This window comes from Gallinula chloropus (genome assembly GCF_964237585.1).
Source record: "Gallinula chloropus genome assembly, chromosome: 2".
In the NCBI taxonomy this organism is placed as follows: Eukaryota; Metazoa; Chordata; class Aves; order Gruiformes; family Rallidae; genus Gallinula; species Gallinula chloropus.
In genome coordinates, this window is record NC_140086.1 from 4,695,190 (window position 1) to 4,720,163 (window position 24,974).

At 52.5% G+C, this 24,974-nt stretch overlaps 1 protein-coding gene across 1 annotated transcript in view; it reads left to right on the plus strand.

Annotated features, from left to right (window-relative positions):
- Positions 1-23,871, plus strand: part of PTP4A3 (protein tyrosine phosphatase 4A3) — a 46,973-nt gene extending 23,102 nt beyond the window's left edge. The window contains exons 2-6 of the mRNA XM_084260792.1: positions 14,459-15,273; positions 16,837-16,929; positions 21,235-21,365; positions 22,009-22,083; positions 22,559-23,871. Of these exons, the coding sequence (XP_084116918.1) occupies positions 15,169-15,273; positions 16,837-16,929; positions 21,235-21,365; positions 22,009-22,083; positions 22,559-22,676 (522 nt within the window). The 5' untranslated portion in view covers positions 14,459-15,168 and the 3' untranslated portion in view covers positions 22,677-23,871. The remainder of the gene's footprint in view (positions 1-14,458; positions 15,274-16,836; positions 16,930-21,234; positions 21,366-22,008; positions 22,084-22,558) is intronic.
- Positions 23,872-24,974: the final 1,103 nt, after the last annotated feature.

Below are 24,974 nucleotides of genomic sequence, written 5' to 3' on the forward strand. Positions count from 1 at the left end.
ATTGAAGTGGACAGGTCAAGGACTGGGGTTTTGTCGGCACCGTGGCATCAAAAGGACGGGCCTGCAGTCCCAGCTGCTGGGAATCATTATTGTCCTTAGGGCTGTGGCCATGGGTCATGAGGATGGCCGAGGCCTGCTGTTGGTAATGCTGTCAGCAGGTTCAGAGGCAGCAGTGCCTGCCATGATGCTCCTGCCTACAGTTGTCCCAGTGAAGTAGATGAGCTCAGGGTTAATTCTTGCCATTAACCAAAATCTGCCCTGGTCAGGCCCCACCTGGAGTATTGTGTCCAGTTCTGGGCTTCCTGGGATAAAAAAGACAGGGATCTCCTGGAGAGAGTCCAGTGGAGGCTACAGAGGTGATTCAAGGCCTGGACCATCTCCCCTACAAGGAAAGGCTGAATGAACTGGGGCTGTTCAGCCTTGAGAAAAGAAGACTGAGAGGGGATCTGATCAATGTTGGTAAATATCTCAAGTGTGGGACACAAGGGGGAAATGGCCAGCCTCTGCTCAGTGTCTGTGGGGACAGGACAAGGGGCGATGGCTGCAAGTTGGAGCACAGGAAGTTCTGCACCAATATGAGGAAGAACTTTTTCCCAGTGAGGGTGACAGAGCCCTGGGACAGGCTGCCCAGGGGGGTTGTGGAGTCTCCTTCTCTGGAGATACTCCAGACCCATCGGGACACCGACCTGTGCGACCTGTCCTAGGGAGCTGCTTTGGCAGGGGGGTTGGACTTGATGATCTCTGGAGGTCCTTTCCAACCCCTATGATTCTGTGATTCTGTGATATCCCTACCCCTGTGCAAGACACGTGTACTGTGCTGGTCTCCTAGGAGCAGATTTGGGGAAGATGCCCCTCTGCAGTTGAATTGGGTGAAGGCTTCATGGGTACATCCATGCAAATGTGGGTCACCACAGTCATGCCAGCTAGCAGAGGCTCAGCTGGGAAGGCCACCAGGTCCAGGTTCCCAGAAGAGGTCGGGCTGCATTTCCAGACCCTGCAGGGAAGACTCTTGGCAAAGTCCCCAAAGACCTTCAGGTTCCACCATTGGGTGGAGCAAATTGCAGCCCACAAGTAGAGCTCAAGGGACATGTGATGTGATTGATGTGATAAACAGCAGCCCTGCGGAAAAGGACTTGGGGGTACCAATGAATGAAGAGCTGAACATGAGCCAACAATGTGCACTCACAGCCCAAAAGGCCAACCACATCCTGGGTTGCATCACAAGAAGTGAAGTGTGTGCGGCCAGCAGATGGAGAGAGGAGATTTTGTCCCTCTGCTCTGGTGAGACCCCACCTGCAGTACTGTGTCCAGCTCTGGAGCCCTCAACACAAGAAGGACGTGGACCTCTTGGAGCAGGTCCAGAGTGCCAGGAGGATGATCAGAGGGTGGGAGCACCTCTCCTTTGAATACAGGCTGAGAGAGTTGGGGTGGTTCGGCCTGGAGAAGAGAAGGCTCAGTGGAGACCCTTCTTGCACCCTTCCAATGCCTGAAGGGCACCTACAGGAAAGCTGGGGAGGGACTGTTTGCAAGGGTGTGTAGCGCTGGGACAAGGGACAGTGGTTTTAAACTAGAGCAGCAGGGTAGGTTTAGAACCCTAGAATGTGTCAGATTGGAAGGGACCTTTAGAGGTCATCTAGTGCAACCCACCCTGCAGTAAGCAGGGACATCTTCACTAGATGAGCTCACTCAGAGCTTCATCAAGCCTGGCCTTGAATATCTCCAGGGATGGGGCCTCCACTACCTCTCTGGGCAACCTGTTAGAGTGATTTACCATCCTCATAGTGAAGACTTTTTTCCTAATATCCAACCTAAATCTCCCCTTTTTGAGTTTAAAACCATCACCCCTTGTCCTATTGCTACACATCCTTGGGACCAGTTCTTCCCCAGCTTTCTTTGAGGCACTGGAACAGGTTGCCCAGAGAGGTGGTGGAGGCATTCAAGGTTAGGCTTGATGAAGCTCTGAGCTACCCAATCTAATTTAATGGTGTCCCTGCCCACTGCAGGGGGGTTGGACTAGATGGCCTTTAAAGGTCCCTTCTAACCTAATGCAGTCTGTGATTCTATGACATCCTTCTGCTGTGTTTCTAGTAAGGGCCTGCCCAGGGGGTGCCAATGACGTGGGCAAGGATGTGCTCCATCTGTTTGAGGAGCGACACTTACGGTAGAGGTGGAATTGGGGCCGGGGGTGTTTTATCCACCAGCTGATAAAAGAAAATGCTGGGGAAATTCCTGCCCCTTTCCCTGTTCACACTGTGCCTCAGTGTTTAATTACAGTGCTCATTTAGCAGCTGTTGGCTGCCTGTCCCTGTCCCCATACTGCCCACGGAGCCAGGCCAGTACAGCTGCCTGTTTGCAGGGAGATTGTGTGGGAATGGATTCAGCTGAAAAAAAATCAACTTTTATTTATTTATCTATAATTCACCCTACTGAGGAATCAGTTCCTGGGTGCCTTCGCCAAGGCAGCCGTTGCCATCTCCACACCCTCATGAAGCATGGAGCCGAGCCAGAGAGGGAGCAGCTGCCTGCACTGGGTAAGAATGAGCCCTCTGGCTGGAGGTGACATCTTTGGTGGCTGTTGTCTCAGCTCCATTGGGCTGGACCACAGTGGGACAGGCCTTTCCTGGGCTGGTTTTCACAGAATCACAGAATCGTAGGGGTTGGATTCTGGCTGGCCATTTCCCCCTGTGTCCCACACTTGAGATATTTATAAACATTAATGAGATCCCCTCTCAGTCGTCTTTTCTCGAGGGTGAACAGTCCGAGCTCACTCAGCCTTTCCTCATAGGGGAGATGCTCCAGGCCCTTAATCATCTTTGTAGCCCTTCTCTGGACTCTCTCCAGGAGATCCCTGTGTATTTTCTACCAGGGAGCCCAGAACTGGACACAGTACTCAGGTGGGGCCTGACCAGGGCAGAGCAGAGGGGGAGGATCACCTCCTTTGACCTGCTGGCCACACTCCTCCTGATGCCCCCCAGGATCCCATTGGCTCTATTAACCACCAGGGCACACTGCTGGCTCATGGCCAACCTGTCATCAACCAGGACCTACAGGTCCTTCTCTGCAGAGCTCCTCTCCAGCAGGTCATCCTCCAGCCTGTACTGATAGATGTTTTTGCTGTTGGTTGTCGTGTACAATGCCAAATTTAAATTACTTGTGAAGCAGCAGAGCATCCTTCGTGCTGGCTGCTGTGGGTACTCTGTGCACAGCACCTGTAGCGTGCTGTAGTATGTATTTTTCTGCATAGATAATATAGATTTCGACATGGAACCAGGTGTATTAGTTGGAGTGCCCTCATTTGGCTGCTTCTCCATACCACAGGAGCTTATAATGGAGGAATTGATCGAGCACAAAGTCAGCACTGGGTGTTTCTGTGCTTCTGCAGATTTTCCTCGATGTCACATTTCCTGTTCGCTGCAGCCTCAGTCTTTAGGAAGCAGCATAAAGAGAGAAAAACCCTCCCCAGGGTGTACCCCAAAAAGGCAGGACTGGGAATGGCTGTCTGCCACCTTCCCATCTTATGTGTCCTGGGCAGTGGAGAGGCAGGGACCACTCTTTCAAAGGAAGTGTTTAGCCTCGTAGTCCAAGCTGCCCCTCTGAACCTCCGTTTCTGGCAGACTCTGAACACCCAGGTATGCCCTGTGGCTCCCCTGTGGAGCCCATATGTGTGGGACCAAGGAGCCCCAGGCAGGGATTGGTGATGCCAAGCACAGGGAGGCCAGAAAGTAGAAAGGACAATGACAGACAAGCCTGTGTTTTAGGCATGGTCCCATTTTTCTCATGGCACATGCAGCTGGAGACACTGAGGGGTTGTGACCCTGTACTCTCACCACTGACTGTGATGCCCTGCAGTCAAGCAGAGCTGGTCCCACAGTTTTTTCAGAGCTTGGCACAGCAGCTCAGTCTCCAGTGGGATGCTTGGAGCATCACTGGGATGAGGCTCCCTGGGTTTGCCTCTCCCTTGGGTCTTGTACAAAGAGCTTTTTCCCTGCACAGCAGCTTTGGCTTTTTGCTTCTTCATTCACCTCCTTTGCCTTTCCCCGTACCAAGAAGCAGAGCACATGTATGTGCATCCCAAAAAAACATGTATTATCCTCAGTAGTTCACTGCTGCCTTCATCCTAAACGATGAATTTCGGGTTGTGGCCTCATTTATCCAGGGAAACTCATTTGCTTTCAGCTTGCTTGGAGCCTGCTCCAGCACAGCAAGGGTGGCCAGGAAATGCCACCCACGCCGGGGTGTCAAAACCATCCAGGAGCCAAGCAGAGCCAGAGCAGCTTGCGTGTCTCCAGGCCATTAAAGCTTACCCCTGGGGCTGGGGAGGATGTGCAGAGCCTGGATGAAACGCCAGCGTCCTGCCTGTCCCATTCCTGCTGGATCCGGCAGAGCTGGGGAAGCTTTCCTGCTGAGCAGGGTGGGGAGGCTTCACATCTCAGCATTTATTTAATTTTCAGCTGATAAAAGCCTTGCTTCCTTGCCCGTGGTGTCTGAGCAGCCAGCACGTTCAAACTCTTCCCTTTCTGCTGGGAATTTGCATTTCCCTAAAGGCAGCACTGGTTGTATGCAAATAGCCCAATAAAAGAAAGTCAAAGCCATAGCATGCTCATGAGTAAGAGTTCCTGAACCTTTGTTGAGCAATCAGATGCTTTCTTCCAAGCCTTTCAGCGTTTTGGGGAGAAGCAGCATGGCCATGCTTTGCCTACAGTGGGCTCTTCTGGCCTGAAAAAGCTCCGTGCAATGATGACTTCACCTCCATGTTGTCCCAGAAGTGGTACCAGTCTGGAAAGGTGCTTTGGGGTTGCAGTGTCCCACTGTGGGATTTGCTTTTTCTGGGATGTGGCATCCCCACTTCTGGTGTTCACATAGTGGTCCACAAGCAGCACTGTAGGCAGAATGGGTCTCCTCTTCCTGCCATTCCCATGAGGATGTGGTCCTTCTCTTCTAGTAGTCTCCAAAATCACCTGGGCACAGTCCATCAGCACAAGCTGGGTTGTGCTGCACGACCTTCTTGCTTTCCCTGCAGGGATGAAGAGAGAAGCGACTGGCAGCATCCCACAGCAGCTCTGACATCTATTTGGAGCAAGATTTTTTTGCTCATGCAAATCATTGCAGTTTCTCTTGAGATGTCAGGGCATTTGCTGGCTTTTATAAAGCCACTGCTGGAAATCCTGCCTGTGAATGACAGGAATATGATTAGATGACTGTTCGTCCTACGTATCAAAAGTTCATTTAAATGACAAGAAGCACTGGGATCTCAATTCCTGTTTCAGATGGTTTTGCCTGGGAGCAGTCTTGGCATGGTGGAGCATCACTGTGTTGTATGTGAGGATGTCAGCCACCCCTGGGAGTGGTGGCTGACACACCAGAGGGTTGTGCTGCCACTCAGCAAGGCTTAGACAGGCTGGAGAGCTGGGTGGGGAGAAGTTTAATGAGATTTAACAAGGGCAAGTGTAGCGTCTGGCATCTGGGGAAGAACAACCCCAGGTACCAGTACAGGTTGGGGACTGGCCTGGTAGAGAGCATAGGGGAGAGGGACCTGGGGGTCCTGGTGGACAGCAGGATGACCATGAGCCAGCAATGTGCCCTCGTGGCCGTGAAGGCCAGTGTCATCCTGGGGTGTATTATAAGGGGTGTGATTAGTAGGCCAAGAGATGTTCTTCTCCCTCTCTGCTCTGCCCTGGTGAGACTGCACCTGGAATATTGTGTCCAGTTCTGGGCCCCTCAGTTCAAGAAGGACATAGAACTACTTTGGTCCTCCATCTCCCATGTTGGCAGGGTGTGAATTGGGCTAAGGACTAGGGGCAATGCTTTCCACATCAAGCAGGCACTGCACAACGGATGGAGACACTGGTGTTCCACCAGCAGGAATGGCTACAACTTGGAATTGCATCCCCTTTAACCATTTTATTTGGAAAAACAGCACCTTTATTTGCTCTGGCAGCTCTCATGGGTGGGGGATACCTCTCAGCACCTGCCAGCACAGCATCCCTTGCCACTGGAATTTTGTGAAGAGCAGCAGCAGCTCACACCAAAGGATTTTGTCCCTGTTGCTGGTGGTGGCCAGGTGCAGGTGGGGAGGAGAGGGTTCAGGATCAGGCTGTACCTGTAATCATGCATCCAAAAACTGGCAGACCTGCCTCTGTCCCCAGAGCTATGTCGACTTACTGCCTTTGCAGATTAGTAGTCCTATGGCAACCAAGGAGCTATGCCATGGCTTTTTGCTAGAGCTAAGGAGATTGCTGAAAGAGTTTTGTGGGGAACACTTTCTCTGCAGGGACTGGGCTCAGTGGGATGAGCCAGGAACTGGGCATGATAGGGTGTGCAGCATGTCTGGACCTGGCAGCATCCCATGCAGGAGTAGGGCATTTTCCCATCTCCCTTAGCTTCCTCCATGGCTTTTAATTATCCTGGGTGACACCCATCATGCTTCCCCTGGCATCTCTCCATATTATTAATAGTTCTTGGTGGGGGAGCACTTAACACCTGCATGCAGCATCTCTGTCCCATGCTGCTAGAAAGGGAACAGCTCTGGAAGGGCTGTTTCAAGGGGTGGTTTCTGCTGGGGAGGTGACAGCAGTCAGGGCTGGTAAGGACAAAGAGGAGCCATCCCAGGGTTTTCCAGGCAGCACTGTACTCATGGGATGCTGCTGCCTTCAGAAGTGCTTCTTTGTCCATTACAAGGCAGAGGTGGTGTTGCTGCCCCCCAACAGCCTGTCACAACATGTGTGACCCTGTTTCTTTGGGGTGAAATCTGTAGAACTGGTACTGGGGAGCAAGGGTGAGGTGGTTTGGGTGGACAACCTTGGAGTGCACAGAGTCTGGATGGGGGAGGAAGATCAAGGACCCACAAAGCCCATCTCAGCTCGGTGCCACTGACTTGGAAGAGCTGCCTTTCTCCAGAGCTTGGCTTCTCTGGTTGACCCTGGCCACCAGAGAAGACCTTTCCGTTGAGCTCATCACAGGCAGAGTGTGTTTTCTTCTCTCCTGTGTTGCCATTCCTCAGCATGTCATGGACCAGGGTGTACTTCAAACACTATCTGCAGGTCGAAATCCACCTGTTGGGTAGATTGAGTCCCCTGGAGCCCCCTTCTTTGTCAACAAATGTCCATCAAAGCCGCCGCAGCCCGTTGACATGGGGAGTTGTGCAAGATGCCCTGATGACCCAGAGAAGGCTGCCAGTGCCCTTTGGTCAGGGCTGCTGTTGGCTTGGCAAGGCAGTAGGACTGGACAGCCTAGGGACATCTTCCCATCAGGATGCCACCACCGAGTGGGGACATGTGAAATAGCAAAGTTCAGGTCTGGTGGAAAATGGGGTGGTTGAAGACCAGGGGCTAAAACACCAGTGCTAGGATAGGCAGTGGAAAAACTAAACACAGGCTGCACCTCTCCCAAAAATAGCCTAGCCTCCCCATCACAGGCTCAAGTTGTACTTTGGAGGGGAGATCACAGCAGCCACCCCGTTCCCTTCCTGGGGACCCACTTCTGTCCTTAACCCTGTAAGAGGCATCATTCCCACCCCACCTCCCCCAGCTCTACCCCCCTCTGCATTCTGCTGTTTGGACACCTGCCACAAGTATTAAATTCTCTCAAAATGCTGTGAGAAACCACAAGAAAAGATGAGCAGATGTTCAGCTGCACCAGATTCGGGGTGGGAGAGACACATGGTAGTTGCAGTCGTTGTGTGGGGGTGGAAACCACTGGAGTCAGCTTGCCCCCCATGAGTGTTTTGAGGCAAAGATGCTGCTTTGGGAATTTTTTTCTCTCTAACATGATTTTGGGCAAGGCAGGAAGCCTGGAAATGCCCCATCAGATGCAGAATTCCTTTTTATTTTTTTTTTTCCTGATTCCTCTGGCCAAAAGAAATCCCTGAAGGATGGGAGGGAACTGGCCCCCCAGTATTTGGGGTGCCTGGCTTCCATCCTCATCAAGTGCCGAAGCGTGGGGACCAGCCATCCCCAAACAACTGAGCCTTTTTCCCTGCAAGAAACCCCTCCAGGGTGCACCCTCTGCAGATTTGGGAGGCAGCCAGCCCAAAGCCTGCTATTACTTTTCCCCGTGGAGTTGGCCTCTCTTCCTCCTGCCTCTTTTTTTTGCCTCCTTTAGATCCAAGCCAGGAAAAGCCTCTGACGTCGGCACCGCGGCTGTGGGCTCCTCGTAGCTGCTGGGGGGAAGGCAGCAGAGGGGATATCCTGGATCATAAAACTGGGATCTTGCTGCGAGCAGGGCTGCCTCCAGCTGCCCACGAATTGTCCCCTCCCAGAGACAGGGTGGGATGGATGGGCCATGGTCTGCATTCAGCTGGGGAGGTCCTGTTGCCCCCAGTGCTGAACATTTTGTGCCTTTTAGTGGGGTTTTTTTGATCAGCTGGCTGGTTCACTGTCTCATCTTCCCTGCTCCTCCCTTGTTCGTGGTCTCCCAGTTCCCTCCTGCTTGCAAATCTCTGCGTCAACATCATGCTAAAATCCTTCCCCACTGCCTAAATACCACCAAACTCCTTAAATCAGACCTGGGCTATCGAATATGGGAATGGCCCTCTCTTGTCTGCCAGTTTACACTGGAGCTGGCATTCACCATGCACTAAAGAGGATGTGGAGGAAGATGCATGAACTAGTTTTATCTTGCAGTTTCTGTGGGCTGCCAAGAGCTCCCCATCAGTCTCCCTCTGTGCTCCTGCAATTTTCATTCTCCTTCTTGCTATTCTGTTCAGAAAACATCCCCTGTGGGAAAAGAAACAGAATAACCTTGGGAGGGAAAACTCCACAAGATTCTCCTGCAGACAGCACCGGGCACTGCTCCGTTCTCGGCAGCAGATTCCCTGCAGCCACCCTCTCCCTGAAGTGTCCAGCACAGCTTTTCCAGGATATCTCTGTCTGCTCCTTCCATCCCTGCACCTGGAGCAGGATGTGCTGGTGGCTGCATACGCCTCTGCCCCCAGACACCACCAACTGCTGCGGAGTGTTTTTGTTTCCGTCGCTCTCCTCCCAGATCTTCCCTGTTTCCTTCCGCGCAGATGCAGCTGGAGGAAATCTCACTGTGTTGGTTTGGGCTGTGGTCATTGGCTGGGGACAGCACCATGGGTCTCCATATCCTGGGACCTATCCTTCCTGGTAGTGGTGGTGGTGCTGGTGCTGATGCTGGTGCAGGTAACCAAGCACCATAGCCTCACTGTGGTCACAGATGGCAGTGATGGATGTGTACAAAACTACTACGTGGTAGTAACCAGGACTACTATCCAGCAGTGTGCCCTGGGGGCTAAGAGAGCCAATGGGATCCTGGGGGGCATCAGGAGGAGTCTGGCCAACAGGTCAAAGGACGGGATCCTCCCCCTCTACTCTGCCCTGGTCAGGCTCCACCTGGAGTATTGTGTCCAGTTCTGGGCTCCCTGGGATAAAAAAGACAGGGATCTCCTGGAGAGAGTCCAGAGAAGGGCTACAGAGATGATTAAGGGCCTGGAGCATCTCCCCTATGAGGAAAGGCTGAAAGAACTGGGGCTGTTCAGCCTAGAGAAAAGAAGCCTGTGAGGGGATTTAATCAATGTTTATAAATATCTCAAGTGTGGGACACAAGGGAAAATGGCCAGCCTCTTCTCATCAGTCTGTGGGGACAGGACAAGGGACAATGGCTGCAAGTTGGAGCACAGGAAGTTCCACACCAACATGTGGAAGAACTTTTTCACAGTGAGGGTGACAGAGCCCTGGGACAGGCTGCCCAGGGAGGTGGTGGAGTCTCCTTCTCTGGAGATACTCCAGACCTGTCTGGACACCTACCTGTGTGACCTGCCCTAGGGAACCTGCTTTGGCAGGGGGGCTGGTTCCGATGATCTCTGGAGGTCCCTTCCAACCCCTACAATTCTGTGATACTCAGAAACTTGCATGCCATTTTCAGGGTGTTGGAAATGCTCATTGTGGAGGTGGGATTGGGGGCAGGGATAGTAGGACTTGGTCATCCTTAAGGGGAAAGGGCTGGTTGTTATCTTACATGGGCTGAAACCAGGAGAGAGGTCGTGCAGATACAGCGCAGATGGGTGTTTTGTTAGGATTTTCTGCAGGTGAACTTTGAACACGAGATGTGCTCACTCAGGAGACAGCTCTATTTATGTCTGGGGAAGATACATACTCTTTAGGTGAGTAAGAGCCTTTGTTCCAAGTCACACTGCTAAAGCCCACGTGGAGCGACAGTTTGGCGACAGTCTTCCTCTTCCTCTGCTTGAGGAGTTGCAGTGCTTAAGAAAACCTGACTTCACCAGCTGCATCCTGAGTACTGGCAGCATGGCCATCAGATCTGGCATTGTTCACCACCCCAGCGAGGAAGCCCTGACCTTAGTTTTGCCTTGGGGTGCTGGGAGGAAGAGCATCCTATGGTGGCTCACCCCATCCCTGATGGGGTCCATCCCTGGCCATTTGGGAGGCCAAAGTATAATGGAGCCACTGTGTTGAACAGAAATGATTAGGAAAGTGCTATGACCCCCTTAATTTTGGGGTGTAAGTGAGGAAGTGATGGCTCAGTAGTCTCCCAGAGCACCCTCATTTTTCTCTTGCCATACCAGAGTGCAGTCACCCTGGATCCTCACTGTGCTTTTGGCTGCAAAACTTGTGGAAGAGCCACCATGGCCAGTGCTGCACTGCTGAGCATCCTCATCCAGGGCCTGCTTGCTGTGTCCTCACATGCTTCATCCCAATCCTGATCCCCTGCAGCACTCGAGTCAGAAGAATACATCTTCACTGGGCAGGTTATTAATATCAGCTGAAATACCCTTTTCTACATTGTTCTGCCACACTTAATATGGTGATCAGCATCACAGCCTGCAGAGCTGGGGGTGAATTGTCGTTGAAGGTCCATTAGGGATTTATGGGCTTGGGGGATGAATTGCCAGGACATGCAGTTGCCAAAATACTTGAAATGCTTCCACTGGAGATGAGACCTTGTGGGAAAGGAGCACTCGCTGTTCTCATACGCAGGCGGTTCCCAATGAACCTCTGTTCCTGGCAGTGAGGATGCCCAAGCACATAAAAATTTGTATGGAGCATGAACAGAGGATGAACCACGTGTCAGATGTGTGCCCTGGGGGCTAAGAGAGCCAATGGGATCCTGGGGGGCATCAGGAGTGTGGCCAGCAGGTCAAAGGAGGTGATCCTCCCCCTCTGCTCTGCCCTGGTCAGGCCCCATCTGGAGTGTTGTGTCCAGTTCTGGGCTCCCTGGGATAGAAAAGACAGGGATCTCCTGGGGAGAGTCCAGAGAAGGGCTACAGAGATGATTAAGGGCCTGGAGCATCTTCCCTATGAGGAAAGGCTGAGTGAGCTGGGGCTGTTCAGCCTAGAGAAAAGAAGACTAAGGGGGGAACCTTATTAATGTTTATCGATATCTTAAGTATGGGATGCAGGGGGAATTGGCCAGCCCCTTTTCAGTGCTCTGTGGGGACAGGACAAGGAGCAATGGCTGCAAGTTGGAGCACCAATATGGGGAAGAACTTTTTCCCAGTGAGGGTGACAGAGCCCTGGGACAGGCTGCCCAGGGGGGTTGTGGAGTGTCCTTCTCTGGAGATATTCAAGACCCATCTGGATGCCAACCTGTGTAATGTGAGCTGAGGAGCTGCTTTGGCAGGGGGGTTGGACCTGATGATCTCTCGAGGTCCCTTCCAACCCCTGTGAGTCTGTGATGATGGGGAGCACACTCACCTCTCCAAGTGGTGTTCACAGTAGCTCCCAGTCTCACTGGGCCATGCTGGCCCCGCAGCTCTGCAGCTGGAGCTGTAGGAACCACATAACCAAAACCAGATCTAAATTATCCTCCAGAAATATCTTTACCTGCCTGGCCACAGTGAGCTCATCTCAAGGGGAAGCAGACCCCACAAGTGAAGCAATATGTTGGAACATCACTGGAAAAGCACATTAAGCCCAGGGGAGAAGCACATTTCCCATCTTCTCATGCACAGTCATTGCAAAGTTTGAACAAAGATTCCAGTTTGCTATGGTCCAGCTGGGGAGGGTGAGCTTCCCCAGTGGGCAGGTAGCATTGCCTTGGGGTTGAGCTGCTCTGAATGAGACCCAAAATGCTGCTGGGAGGCAGCTCTCACGTTTCCTCCCATCCCTCAGCCAAGCTTCCTGTCTCCATCAGCTGCTAAAATGTTGATTTCCTCAATTGGGGCTGGAAAAATCCCCCTGGGATGTCATGCTTTTCCCTACAGCCTGGGCTGGATTTGAACTTAGCAGAGCATCCTTGCAGGGTGGAATATTTATTTTCACAGAATCACAAGGTTGGAAAAGACCTTTAAGATCATCAAGTCCAACCGTTCCCATCCTATGCTAAACCATATCCCTAAGCACCTCATCTACCCTTTTGTTACACACATCCAGGGAAGATGTGTCTTCTTCACATTTTCTTCAGCATCCTCAGAAAAAAAGAAAAAAACCCAACACAGCCTAACCCAAGGAGCACATGGGTTGACTGTTCAGCAATGGGTCACCATCACAAACCACAGCTGGCTCCATCCCATCTCTTCCTGGCTCTGGGGTAGCGTTGTCTGAGTTTCTTACATGAAAGAAAGTGAGGAGGGATGTGATCTGGTTGTCAGAGGGGAATGGGGTAACTTGGGGGAGCAAGGGGACACCTCAGGGTCTGTGGTGGAGCTGGGAAGGGCTCAGTACTGAAGTCCCCTTGAGTTCTGGCTCTTTCCCAGCTCCTACCTCCCTCTGAGCTCCTTCCCCAAATCGTGGCTGTAAAACCATGGACACAGAGATGTGCTGTGAGTCAGGCAGCGCTGGGGATGCCAATAATAAATAATTAGTGTGAAAGTCCATGATTTTAGCAGCCAGGCTGGGCAGGCATATTTGGGAGAGCTGCCCCCTGCACCTCGCCTGGCTTATTTTTCACCCTTTGCTATTTGATTTTTTTTCTTGTTTGATGTTTTCATTCGTGGAGACCACTGGTGAAGCAGCTGTTGTAAATGATGCTCAGGCACCAAGGAGCCCAGTGACAGAAATGTGATGAGCTGCCCGGTGCTCAGCACACCTCCCCTCTCCTTGTTGTGTTGAGATAAAACGACTCAAAGGGGAAAGTTTCTGGATGCTGGGGCATGAGGAGGAGAGATGAGAGGGTGCATGCCAGCCCAGCTCGTGTTACTTATGTGCTTATGGTCTATTTTGAGGCTCCAGCCACGCGGCGCTAAGCAGCTGCTGACCCAGGGAAGAGACCAGCTTCAAAACAAGAGTCTGGTGGGTAGTGACCCAGGGAAGCACCGGGTTTCCTTTGGTTCTAAGAGGGGCTTGCAGCATCCTCACCCACCCCCACCCCCCCCAGGCCCATCTTCTCATGGATTTACACATTTCCATGTTGGGAATCGATTTGAATTCTTCCCATCCCATCCTTGAAGGCAAAGATGCCCCAGGTTGCAAGGCCAGGGTCCTTGATAGGGAGCGACACGCCGGCAGTGATGGGGATGCGGATAGCGAGCTGAGGGGCACATCCAGCACTAGTGCTGGCGAACCCATGCATCTGCAGCCCCCTCCTCTGCTCCCCCCCCCTTTCCCAAGAAAGCTCATTGGTGGGTGGCTTAGTTTGCCTAAGAGCATTAGAGGTGCATTTGGTGGACATCAGCCACTCGAGCAGCGCGGGCAGCGTGTGGCTGATCAGAGGCAGCAGCAGCTGGTTTGGGGCAGAGCACAGCGTTCGGGGTGGAAATATTTGCCGTGCGTTTCGGGGATGCAAAGGTGAGGTCTGGGGGGGAGAGGATGGGTGCTGGGGGTGTGTGTGGGGGTGGGGATCAGCTCCTGTGGCTCAGGTGCTTAAATATACTGGCTATATACTGGCTAGGTGTTGATGTTGGGCAGCATGAGAGCAAGCTCCTTCCCTGCAGTGTGCTTTCCACTTTTTCAGGGAGAATGTGAGTTGCCAGCTTGGCTTTCCAGTGCTCTTTCAGCTTTTCAGATGATAATCTTTTTCTTTAACCACCATCTCAATTTATAATCTTAGAATCATAGAATGGTCTGGGTTGGAAGGGACCCCAAGGATCACACAGTTCCAACCCCCCTGCCACAGGCAGGGACACCAACCTCCAGGCCTGGATCTACACAAGGTTGCCCAGGGCCCCATCCAACCTGGCCTTCAACACCTCCAGGGACGGGGCATCCACCACCTCTCAGGGCAGCCTGTTCCAGCCCCTCACCACTCTCTCTGTAAAAATCTTCCCTCTAATATTTAATCTAAACCTTCCTTCCTTTAGCTTCAATCCATCCCCCTTGTCCTGACATTGTCTGCCCTTTTAAAAAATTGATTCCCCTGCTGTTTGTAATCCGTGGTCTCCCATGAAGATGAGCATGGTCAGTGATGCTCGTGCGGGCTGTGGTGTGTGCTGGTGCATTCAGGTGCACCGTGTCCCCCTCCACATGGGCCAGGGGCTTCCTTGGATTGAGCCCTGAGAGGAGCACACCCTCACCAACCACCTTTCCCTTTCCCTCCCCTGCAGCCTCGCTCTCCGCTGGGATTTATGGAGGTGCTGACGAGCAGCTCTGAGCCCCGCAGCCCCCGGCAGCCCGCCCTGTGAAGCAGTGCCCGGCTGCCTCTCCTCATCTTGCCCAGCATCCCAACCCTCCGACTCAACCATTCAAGGCTCCCGTGCATGGATCGCCCCAGCGAGGGACCGCTGCCGGACGCCGCCGACGCCGCCCCGTAGCCTCCCGGCCCCCCGTGCCGCCCCTAAGTACTCCACATACCCCGATGGGGTAACGTGACGGGGGTCACCCTCCCACCAACCCCCCCAACATATGCAGAGGCCTTTCTAAAGCGCCGGGGAGCGCGCGGCACCGGAGGCGGCAGCCGCTCACCATCGCACACACGCCAAGGACGCCGACACTACAGCAAAGGGATTTCTTTTTGGTTTAATTATTATTATTATTATCATCATCATCATCATCATTAATATTATTTTTTCCCCATCTGGCTTTTTCCCCCGGGGGGTTTGCGGTGTGTCAAGGAAGCCGGCGCGCTCCCAGGAGCTGGGATTATTTGCACAACGTCTGTATATTGAGTTCTCCATCCTGGTTTAGTTTTGTTTTTTAAGCTCAGAGGGCTGGTTGGGGTTGGTTTGGTTTTTTTTCCCCTCCACACCACCCTTTTCTTGGGGTTTTTCCCCCCACCATCACCGTCAGCACCACCTCACCCTCTTCCTGTCCCACCATGGCCCGGATGAACCGCCCTGCACCGGTGGAGGTCTGCTACAAAAACATGAGGTTCCTAATCACCCACAACCCTACCAATGCCACACTCAACACCTTCTTGGAGGTAAGGAGGGGAGGCTGGGAGGGGGGAACTGGGACACAGCTGCATGTTTTGGGCCCAAAGGCCCCTGTAGAGATACAACAGGTTTCAACCCTCCATAAGATGGAGCAGCAGCACATTCACTTTGGTACCATGACCCACAGCGTCCTGTCTCAGTGTGTCCAGTCACTGCTGGCTTTTCACATTTTGGAGGAGCCAAGTGCAGTGTTTGGGCACAGTGGAGATGGAGCAGAGTTGTCCTGTTCCTGTTCCATCCCCTGCCAGCTCCACCAGCACATCACATCAAGGGGCTTCACAGTGATGCAGATGGATGCATGCAACCTCTCCTGCATCTCCCACTATGCCAATAAGGACTTTTTTTATCCCAAATGTTCCAGTGTCCAGAGTGCACTGGGTGGTGCACAAGGAACTGGAGGGCTCAGTGTTGCATGAGCCACCAACACTGCCTTGCCTGGCAGCGCTGCCTCCATCGCTGGCAGCAGCTGGGAGTTGTGGGGGAGATTAATGGCTGTGTGTCTGCGATCTGGGGTGAAAGACTTTGACTTAGCCTTTTTATCACTGCCTGGGGCAAAGGCAACATCCTGCAGGTTTGGTCGAGCCAGCTCAAGCAGCTTCTGCTTAGGAGGAGGCGTTTTGGGATGTTGCTGCATTTGCAGAAGGACTTGGGGCTGCACACAAGCCCAGCAAGGGGTTTTTGCTGTAGACCTAAACCCCGTTGAGGTTTGATGGGCCAGTACTAGATGCATCCTCCAGGCTAAAGGAAACTCCCCCATCTGCATATCCAAAAAAGCAACATATGAGCCTCAGTTCAGAGAGTTGCAGGAAGGGGGTTGGGATTTGGGCACGACAGTGGGGATGGCACTAGTGGGAAGGGGCAAAATTTCCCCTTTCCTGTAGCTTCCTCGATTTTTGACTGAGCTGCTGAGCACGCAGGGGTTTGCCATGGTCTGGCAAGTGTTCATGGGGAAGCAGGGAAAGATGGAAATGGGTTGTTGAAGGGGACAGTCTCACGTGGCGCCTGGCAGGGCTGGTATGCCGCCACATAATCCCAGGGCAATCCTTGCGGCGGGCGATAAGCCACGCTGGAAAGAGCCCAAGTCCCATGCCCAAGCCTGCAGCACATTTGAGTGATGACTGGATACAGCAGCGAGGTCAAGAAGGAGTCCCTGAGCAATCTGCCAGGCACAAAGAATTTCTCCTTTCAGGGATTTGCAGCCCTGTCAGGGGTGTTTCTCTTTCCTGGGGTGTAAAGGTGCCACTGGAGGTGTGATGTGGCTGTGATGGGCTTCAAAATAAGCAGCACTGTTGGTGCTTGCAACGTGAGGAGCTGTGAAGGTGCTGGGTAAAAATTCTGTCATGGCCAGCCAGCTTTGGTGCCCTGGGATTTCATGTTTGCTTGTGCTTCCCAGGCTGGATGGACCACAGTGGGTTTTGCTCAAGGGTCCAGAGATGAGGTTCTGTTTTAGGGTCCGTGTGGTCATAGCAGGGCTTGGGTGTGTTGGGGTTAACTGGGATGTGACCCACAGAGTGGTTCTTTTAGACCCCTCTTTCTCCTTCTCTCCACAGGACCTGAAGAAATACGGTGCCACCACGGTTGTGCGAGTGTGTGAAGTGACCTATGACAAGACCCCCCTGGAAAAGGACGGCATCACCGTCATGGTAGGTGCCCTGTGTCATGTCCCCCCTGCCCCATCCATGCTTAAACACCCCTGTCTGTGGGGTCTGCTAAACACCCACATCTCAGAAAGACCAAATTGGCATCACACGTGCCCAGGAGCGGAGTTTGAAGCCCAACTTCATCCTCAGGGCTAGGCAAGCAAGCTCCCCACTCCTGGGCCAAGGTGGGGCTGGTGCTTTAAAAAAAGAAAGTGCTGCCCACACACCCGAAACTGTGACTCATAAGGTTGAGTTGGCAGCTGCCTTCCCTGCCTGATGCTTTAAAGCATCCAGGGGATGAGAGCGCCTGATCCCACTTGGAAGATGCTCGTGATCCCCGTTACCCCCGGTGTTATCTTACCCAGGGGAGGTGTAGGGATTTTGTTCTCACAGCAGCTTGCTGATGCAGCTTGGGGGGATGAAAGGGAGCAAGCAGCAAGCAGGAAAAGGCAAGGAGGCAAGGCCTGTAGCTGCCTGGGCTGCATCTTGGCTGATATATAATTGGGGATGATATCAGGCATGATTGGCCTGCCAGGGAGTTCAGCTCTAGCTGGAAAGTGAGGCTCTGCTCATTCTTTAAGAAGGTTTTGGAAGCGTCTCGTGTCTCCTGGGGTGGTCCTCTGTGTGTAGATCCTCTATATAGAACTCCCTTTGTGTAATGTATGTCCATAGAGATAGGTAGATCCTCTGGGATATAGGTAGATACAGATCCTAAGTCTCTCTCTAGATACAAATCTTCTAGATACAGGTCATCTAGATGCAGATCTCTTTAGATACAGATGTTAAGCTGCTACAGGATGTATCTTCCAGAGAAAGATAGCTGTGCTGTACATATAGAATCTGTATGCAGGGGATCATCCCTGCTCTCTTACAGAGCAAATTCTGCCTTTTACCCTGTTCCAGGCTGGAACCTCTCTGCCTGAGTCTCTATATCTAGGCTATACATACCTCTCTGAATATATAGAGAGATATCTTTATGTAGGACATGTTTTATATACAGAGGTGTCAACATCCTAGATACAGAAAGCATATAAGATATCCTACCTAACAAGATATCTATATCCTGTGTATCTGTGAATAGATGTATCTATGCAGATACAGCAATATCTCTATATATATCAAATATATCTCTATATATAGACTATATTCTGTGCCTTTCTTTGGGGAATAGGCACAAGGCATGACTCCAGTGTGCTGTGCCTGGGTGCCAGCATCCACATCCATGGTGCCCACACGTGCAGTGTTCCGGTCCTGGTTGCACTCCCTCAGTGTTTTGGGTGGCTCCTCTGCATGCCTCAGGATCCCAAGCAATCTCTAGATCTGATGGCAGTTGCCAGGTTGTGCCAGGCACGAGTGTCCTGTGCCATAGACATCTGCTCATCAGCTCTTCCAGCAGGTTGGAGATGGGACAGGAACCCTGCTGTAGAACCAGCGCCGTGTGGGTAATGATGTAGGAGGGTTTATGGTGCAGGATGGAGATACTGTGTTGGATCTACCAATAGCATTTAATATTGGTGATGTAAATTGTGGGATTGCTGAGTGGTGCAGTTGACACAGTTGGAGGGAAGGGATGCCATCCAGAGGGACCTTGACAGGCTGGAGGAGTGGACCCAAGCATGAAGTTAAACAAGGCCAAGTTCAAGGTCCTGCACATGGGACAGGGCGATCCCCCAGTATCAGGAATGGATTGAGAGCAGCCCTGAGGAGAAGGACTTGAGGGTGTCAGTGGATGAAAAGCCCAACATGACCCAGCAATGTGCATCTGCAGCCCAGAAAGCCAACTCTATCCTGGGATGCATCAAAACCAGTATGACCAGCAGGTCAAGGGTGGGGATTCTGCCCCTCTGCTCTGCTGTGGTGAGACCCCACCTTCAGTATTGCATCCAGCTCTGGGAATCCCAGTACAAGACAGACATGGAGCTGTTACAGCAAGCCCAGAGGAGGCAATGGAAATGGTCAGAGAGCTAGAAGACCTCTGCTGTGAAGACAGGCTGACAGTTGGGGTTTTTCAGCCTGGAAATGAGAAGGCTCCAGGGATACCTTATAACAGCTTTTCAATATATAAAGGGGGCTTATAAGAAAGATGGAAAGAGACATTTAGAATCATAAAGGAATCCTATAATAATTTAGGTTGGGAAAGACCTTTAAAATCGTCAAGTCCACTAAACCATGTCCCTAAGCACCACATCTGTGCATGTTTTAAACAACCTCCAAGGATGGTCACTCAACCACTTCCCTGGGCAGCCTGTTCCAGTGCTTGACAACCCTTTCACTGAGAAAGTTTTTCATAATATCCAATCTGAATCTTCCTTGGCCACAACTTGAGTCCATTTCCTATTGTCCTATCACTTGTTACTTGGGAGAAGAGACCAACACACCTACCTGGCTACGACCTCCTCCCAAATAGTTGTAGAGACTACAACTGAAGGTCTCCCCTCAGCCTTCTTTTCTCCAGGCTAAAGAACCCCAGTTCCCTCAGCAGCTTCTCATAAGACTTGTGATCTAGACCCTTCACCAGCTTTGTTGCCCTTCTCCAGAACCTCAGTGTCCTTCTTGGAATGAGGAGGAGCCCAAAACTGAACATAGTACTTGAGGTGTGACCTCACCAATGCCAAGTACAAGACCTGTAGTACTTTGCCAAGGCCTGTAGTGACAGGGCAAGGGGCAGTGGTTTTAAATTGAAAGAGGGTAGGTTTAGATCAGATACAGTGAGGAAATCTGTTATGATGAGGGTGGTGAGGCACTAGAACAGGTTGCCCAGAGAAGTTATAGGTGCCCCATCATCAGAAGCTTTCCAGGCCAGGTTGGATGGGGCTGAGAGCAACCTGATCCAGAGAAAGATTTCCCTGCCCATGGCAGGAGGTGTTGGACTCAATGATATTTGAAGGTTCCTTCCAGCCCAAACCATTCTATGACTTTGTGATACAGCACATCGTCCTCTGTGTGAGCCCGGTGACCTTCTCTCCTGGCTGAAGCAGTGCTTTCCAGGCACTGTGGGGTGGAGATGGACTTGCAAGATGGGCATGTGCTGTGCAGGGTGGGCTGGCTCAAGCATCATTATAACCCCAAACCCAGCATGCTCCTGTCCAGGCAAAGCCCAGCTGAAATCCCATTACCTGGTCAAACACTGGAGTGGAGCTCAGCTGCTTCTTTTAACATCTTACACCAAGGATGACTCCAGCACAGCAGCTTAGTGACTCACTCCTCAAACTGAGGATTACAGCCCCGTGCTTCCCACCCACCCCCACCCAGGCTCACAGTGCCACATCCCCTCCAAGTGATGCTCCCCTCCCCATCCCTCTCTCCCACTGGTGTGTGTAGCCAGTGGTCACACTCCTGCCAAATCCATTTTGTGAGAGAAATCCCAATTTTGGGGCAGATGTACAGCCTCAGCTGGCTTCCAGTGCCCATGGGGGAGAGACAGTCCCTTCCCCAAAATGCTACAGCAGTCACAAGCAAGGCTGTGGGTCATCAGAGCCCAGGGCTGGGGGGGGGGTGTTTAATGCAGCACCCGTTTTACCCACATCATCACCAAGCCCTGATGTTGCAGCTCAAGGATGAAGCTCAGAAGAAAACTGGTGCTTTTTCCCCCCCTCTCTTAATAACCCTTCCTGAAGGATGCTGTTTACTTGGCCCCATTTGGAGGAACTTCCCCCCCAGAAAAACAGGACAGAACCCATCACCTCCCTCTATGGCTGCTTTAGGGGCTCCCTGGAGCATCATTTCAGGGCTTGTGTGCTTACTTCCCTCCATGTGTTTGAGCAAACTGAACTTCAGCACCACATCAGCCATCCCCAAACCCCCTTGGCTCAAACTTCCTGCACAGTGGCTCTGCATTCCCGAGCACTGGATTTAGATGGGAGATGGTGGGGGGGAAAAGGATGGGAGTTGCATCACACCAGAGCTCACTGTGGTCATCCAAATGGGGAGGAGGCAGGTGATGGCCACACTGATCTGCAGAGGCAGGAGGACATGGGGACCATATTGCAGATCCCATAGATGCTCCTGAAGGCTGAACCTGCCCACAGGAGATGGGAAAACCCCACTACTAGACTTCATATGGCTGAAAACCCTGAGCTGAAGTGCCCAGGGCATTCCTGCAGTCCAGACAGTGCTGCAAAACCTGCTGCATCCCTGTGGAGCTGCACTGTGAGCCCAGTCCATGGCACACACATCCACCTCTCCGCTGCCAAGGTCCAAAAAAAACCAGCATCACCCTGAGTAAAAAAAAAACCCCAATCTCCTGAGTTTTTCCCTGGGGTCTGACAGCCTTTCTCTCCTCCCCTTGATCTTGCCCACCCTTTTCAGGATTGGCCATTTGATGATGGGGCACCTCCTCCCAGCAAGATAGTGGAAGATTGGCTCAACTTGTTGAAGACCAAGTTCTGCGAAGACCCTGGCTGCTGCGTGGCCGTGCACTGCGTGGCTGGGCTGGGGCGGTAAGTCAGGGTCTGACCCCCCACCATCTACCACCCCACCCATGAAGGAGGGAGAGGGAAAACCTTGTCTGGTCTCCTCCATCCCTCCCTTAGTCCCCCTTAGAGCAGGGTTTTTGCCTGCAGTGAGAATAGGTGTTAATGAAGGAGGGTGGGGGAATGGCTGATGCCTGAGCTCCACCTTACACTTCCCATGGCCAAATTCTGGGCACCAGGGGAGGACCAGGGTGCACAGTGCTGTCCTGCCAGTGCTCTGAGGCTGTTCTGCTAAGAGTTTATCATGGAAACCCTGCAAAATGCATCCCACTACAACAAGGGAGCTGATGCTTTTCAAAAGCTGCTGCATTTTACTGCTCCCCTTGCTGCAGGTCAGATTTTGCATCTGCATTTACATCCACATTTCCTTTGGATTTGCCTCCCAAGTCCTCATGCTTGTTAGAAGAGCAGCATGCACCTGTCAGTCCTGTCATAGGGGTTTTACCCCAAAATGCTCCTTAGGGGCAGCACTTGCAGCCAAATGGCAAGAAATAAACTCAGAGCTGGTGGCTGCCTGCCATACCCCCATTACACCCCCCCACTCCAGGATGGGATGTCAGCCTTGGGGCTGTGTGGCTGGGGAGTGACTGCCACTGCCATTGCCTTTCAGAGCTCCTGTCCTCGTGGCCCTGGCCTTGATTGAGAGCGGGATGAAGTATGAAGATGCCATCCAGTTCATCAGACAGTAAGTCAAGTGGTGTTTTGGTGTTGGGGGGAGAAAGCAGCCCTGCTCTGAGGGAATGGAGAGATCTGGCATGTCCCAGGGTGTTTTTCAGAGCTCTGGGATTTCTTTTCTCTCCTGTTGAAGAGGCAAGGAAGAAAAGGGAGGGGCAACATCGAGCCCCTTGTGCCTTTGCTGTGGGAGGCTGAGGTGAGAGCTGGGAGCATCCTTGGGGGCTTTTGGCAGGCACCCTGCTTTGGGCAGCCTCCCCACGCCTTCCTTCCCTGGCTGTTTCCATGTCCTAAGACTCTTGGGTTGGATGAGCAAGGAAAGCTGCTGAGGTCAGTGCTTGCCTCCATCCCCAAAGGGATGCACACAGCTGCAGAATTCCTTCCCACTCCAGGCAGGGGGGAGTTTAGCACCCTGAGAAGGGTGGGTTTAGGGGTGTGGGGTCTTCTGCCACGCTGCTGACTGTGTCATCCCTTCTCTGTCCCCTCAGGAAGCGCAGAGGAGCCATCAACAGCAAGCAGCTGACGTACTTGGAAAAATACCGACCAAAGCAGAGACTCCGATTTAAGGACCCTCATAACCACAAGAACAAATGCTGCATCATGTAACCTCAATGACCTCTTGCCAAAATCCATGCACACAGACACCCGGGCACTCGCACGCATCCCACACCCCCCACACACACCCCCCCTGCCCAGCCCTGTGCACCCCACCTGCTGCCCTACTGCCAGGGCTGGGCTGGGCTGGGGACATGAAGCACCACCACGGTGTTCCAGCACCCACAGCACGGTCATCTTCTTGTTGGACCCCCTGAAAAAAGCTGCTGTCTCCAGCTCCAGCCCTGAGGAGGGATGGCAGCACTGCCCTTTGACTCTTGGCATTAGCAGGCAATGAGCTCACGTGACGGTTTCTTCATCGTCTTCCTCCTCCTCCTCCCTTTTCCCTCCCGTTGCACTGAGAGGGATGGGTGAAGGGTGCTTGGTGTGGGGTGATGCAGGCAGGGCTGTGCCAGCTGAGAAGGGACAGGGAGCAGGAGGGCTGGAGCACCCCCACAAAAAACCCTTTCCCACCTCTTCTGTATAAATAAGGGCTGCAGCAGTGGGGATGGAGGTGGGGATTGTGCAGTGGCCTTGGGGGAAGCAGGCAGAGATGAAGGGGGCTAGTAGCTTGGTGCTGATCTTGTGGAAGGAAGGGCTGAGCTAAATCCCCCAGCACCATCATTCCCTTTCTCTTGGCCCCTCTGCCACTTCTCCACCTCAGTGCCAGTCAGGGTGCTGCAGGTGGGGCTCACTGGGGGCTAGCTGCAGCAAAGGTGGGGTGCTCTTATTTATAGCTTCCAAATTCAATGCACAGGGTGGTGGTGGGTTCTCTCCTGTCATGTTCCCATCACAGAGCCACGGCACAAACCCCAAATCAGGCTGTGATGCCCTGGGGATGCAACACATATCTCGGGGTACATCCTCATCCTCCACTGCTGTGTTTGCTGCAGTTGTCCTGGGGAACTTTGGGTGCTCCTGGCAAGAGCACAGAACTAAATTTTGCACCTGCCTTTTCTCACACCTTGGTGGCACCTGTAACACAACCCCCCAGCACCCCAGAACTTCTCAGCACGTGCCCTAGTAGGGTGGGCTCAGAGCTGCCCCTGAGACAGGACATTAAACATCTCTCCACTTTCTGCCTTTGAACGCTTGCAGCACCTGGAGTTGTGGGCATGTAGGTGATGTGGGGGTGTCTTTTTCTTTTGACCAGGATAAGAAAAAAAATTTGCTAATTAAAGGAAAAGAAAATCTTTAAAAAAAACAACCTGTTTGTCTTCCACACATCCTCTGGCCTTTCTTTCTCCACCGCTGCCTGGCAGAGCCTGGGAGGTGACCATGGCTCCCCCAGACTGATCCCCAGAACCAGGTCAAAGCCAGCTGCCAGCTGCTGTCACCAGGGTATATGTGTGGCCCAAGGGATGCTCCAGGTATCCTCTTGGCCTGGCTGCTCCTCACCCCCTCAGCTGCAGAAGATTGAAGGTGTTGGGGCAAAGAGGGCTAGTCATCCATCATCTTGTGGCTTTAGGCTGCCCAACTTGAGATGCCTTCAGTGCCCTGTGTTGGGTATCTCCAAAGGTTTGTGTGCCTTCCAAAACCTACTATCCAGAGACATTTGCTTCTAGAGTGTCCATCTCTTGGCCTAAGTGATGAGGAAGGCAGGTTAGACACTTCCAGAATCTGCAGAAGGATAAGGGATAGTTTTGTGCTACCACACGTGGCCAGAGGAGCTTGGAGCCATTTCCAGAGCCACTTCTCTCCCAATGGAGCAGAGAGAGGTGGAGACCACACATGGCACCAGAGCTGTCATACCACACACCTTGGGCCTGTCCAAGCCCTCACAAGGGGACAGCCCCTGGTTCCTTGAGTTCCTTCTGCCTGGTTCTAGGCTGTTGGTTCCCATGTCTCCTGGGGAAGGTGGTTGAAGGTTCTGCATTGGTTGGGAAGGGTGAGAAATTGGACTGATAAAAAGCCCTGATGTGTAGTGCAACAGATCTTAGGGGTGGGTCACCACACTTCCTGCCCCATTGTGTCCTCCTGCTGCTAAAATAGGTGCTGCTTCATCCCCAGGGGCAGTAGGAGGTGGCTCAGCACAGGAAAAAGATCCAATGCCTCTTAGCTAGAAGACCTCATGGTCTCATGCTCCCCAGACACAACAGGCTGTGCCATGACTTGTGAAGAATTTGGGATAAAGTGGTGGGACCTGTTGCTTTGCAGGCTTGGAGATGTTTCTGCCCTGGCAAGAGGAGGAGAAATGTTTTCCTCACCCACACTCAGAGCATTGCATGGCAGATTGATTACCCAGGGCAGGTGGTCCAGGGCTTCACCCACGATGCTTTTGGGTTGGGGTGTGAACAGATGGGCTTGAAT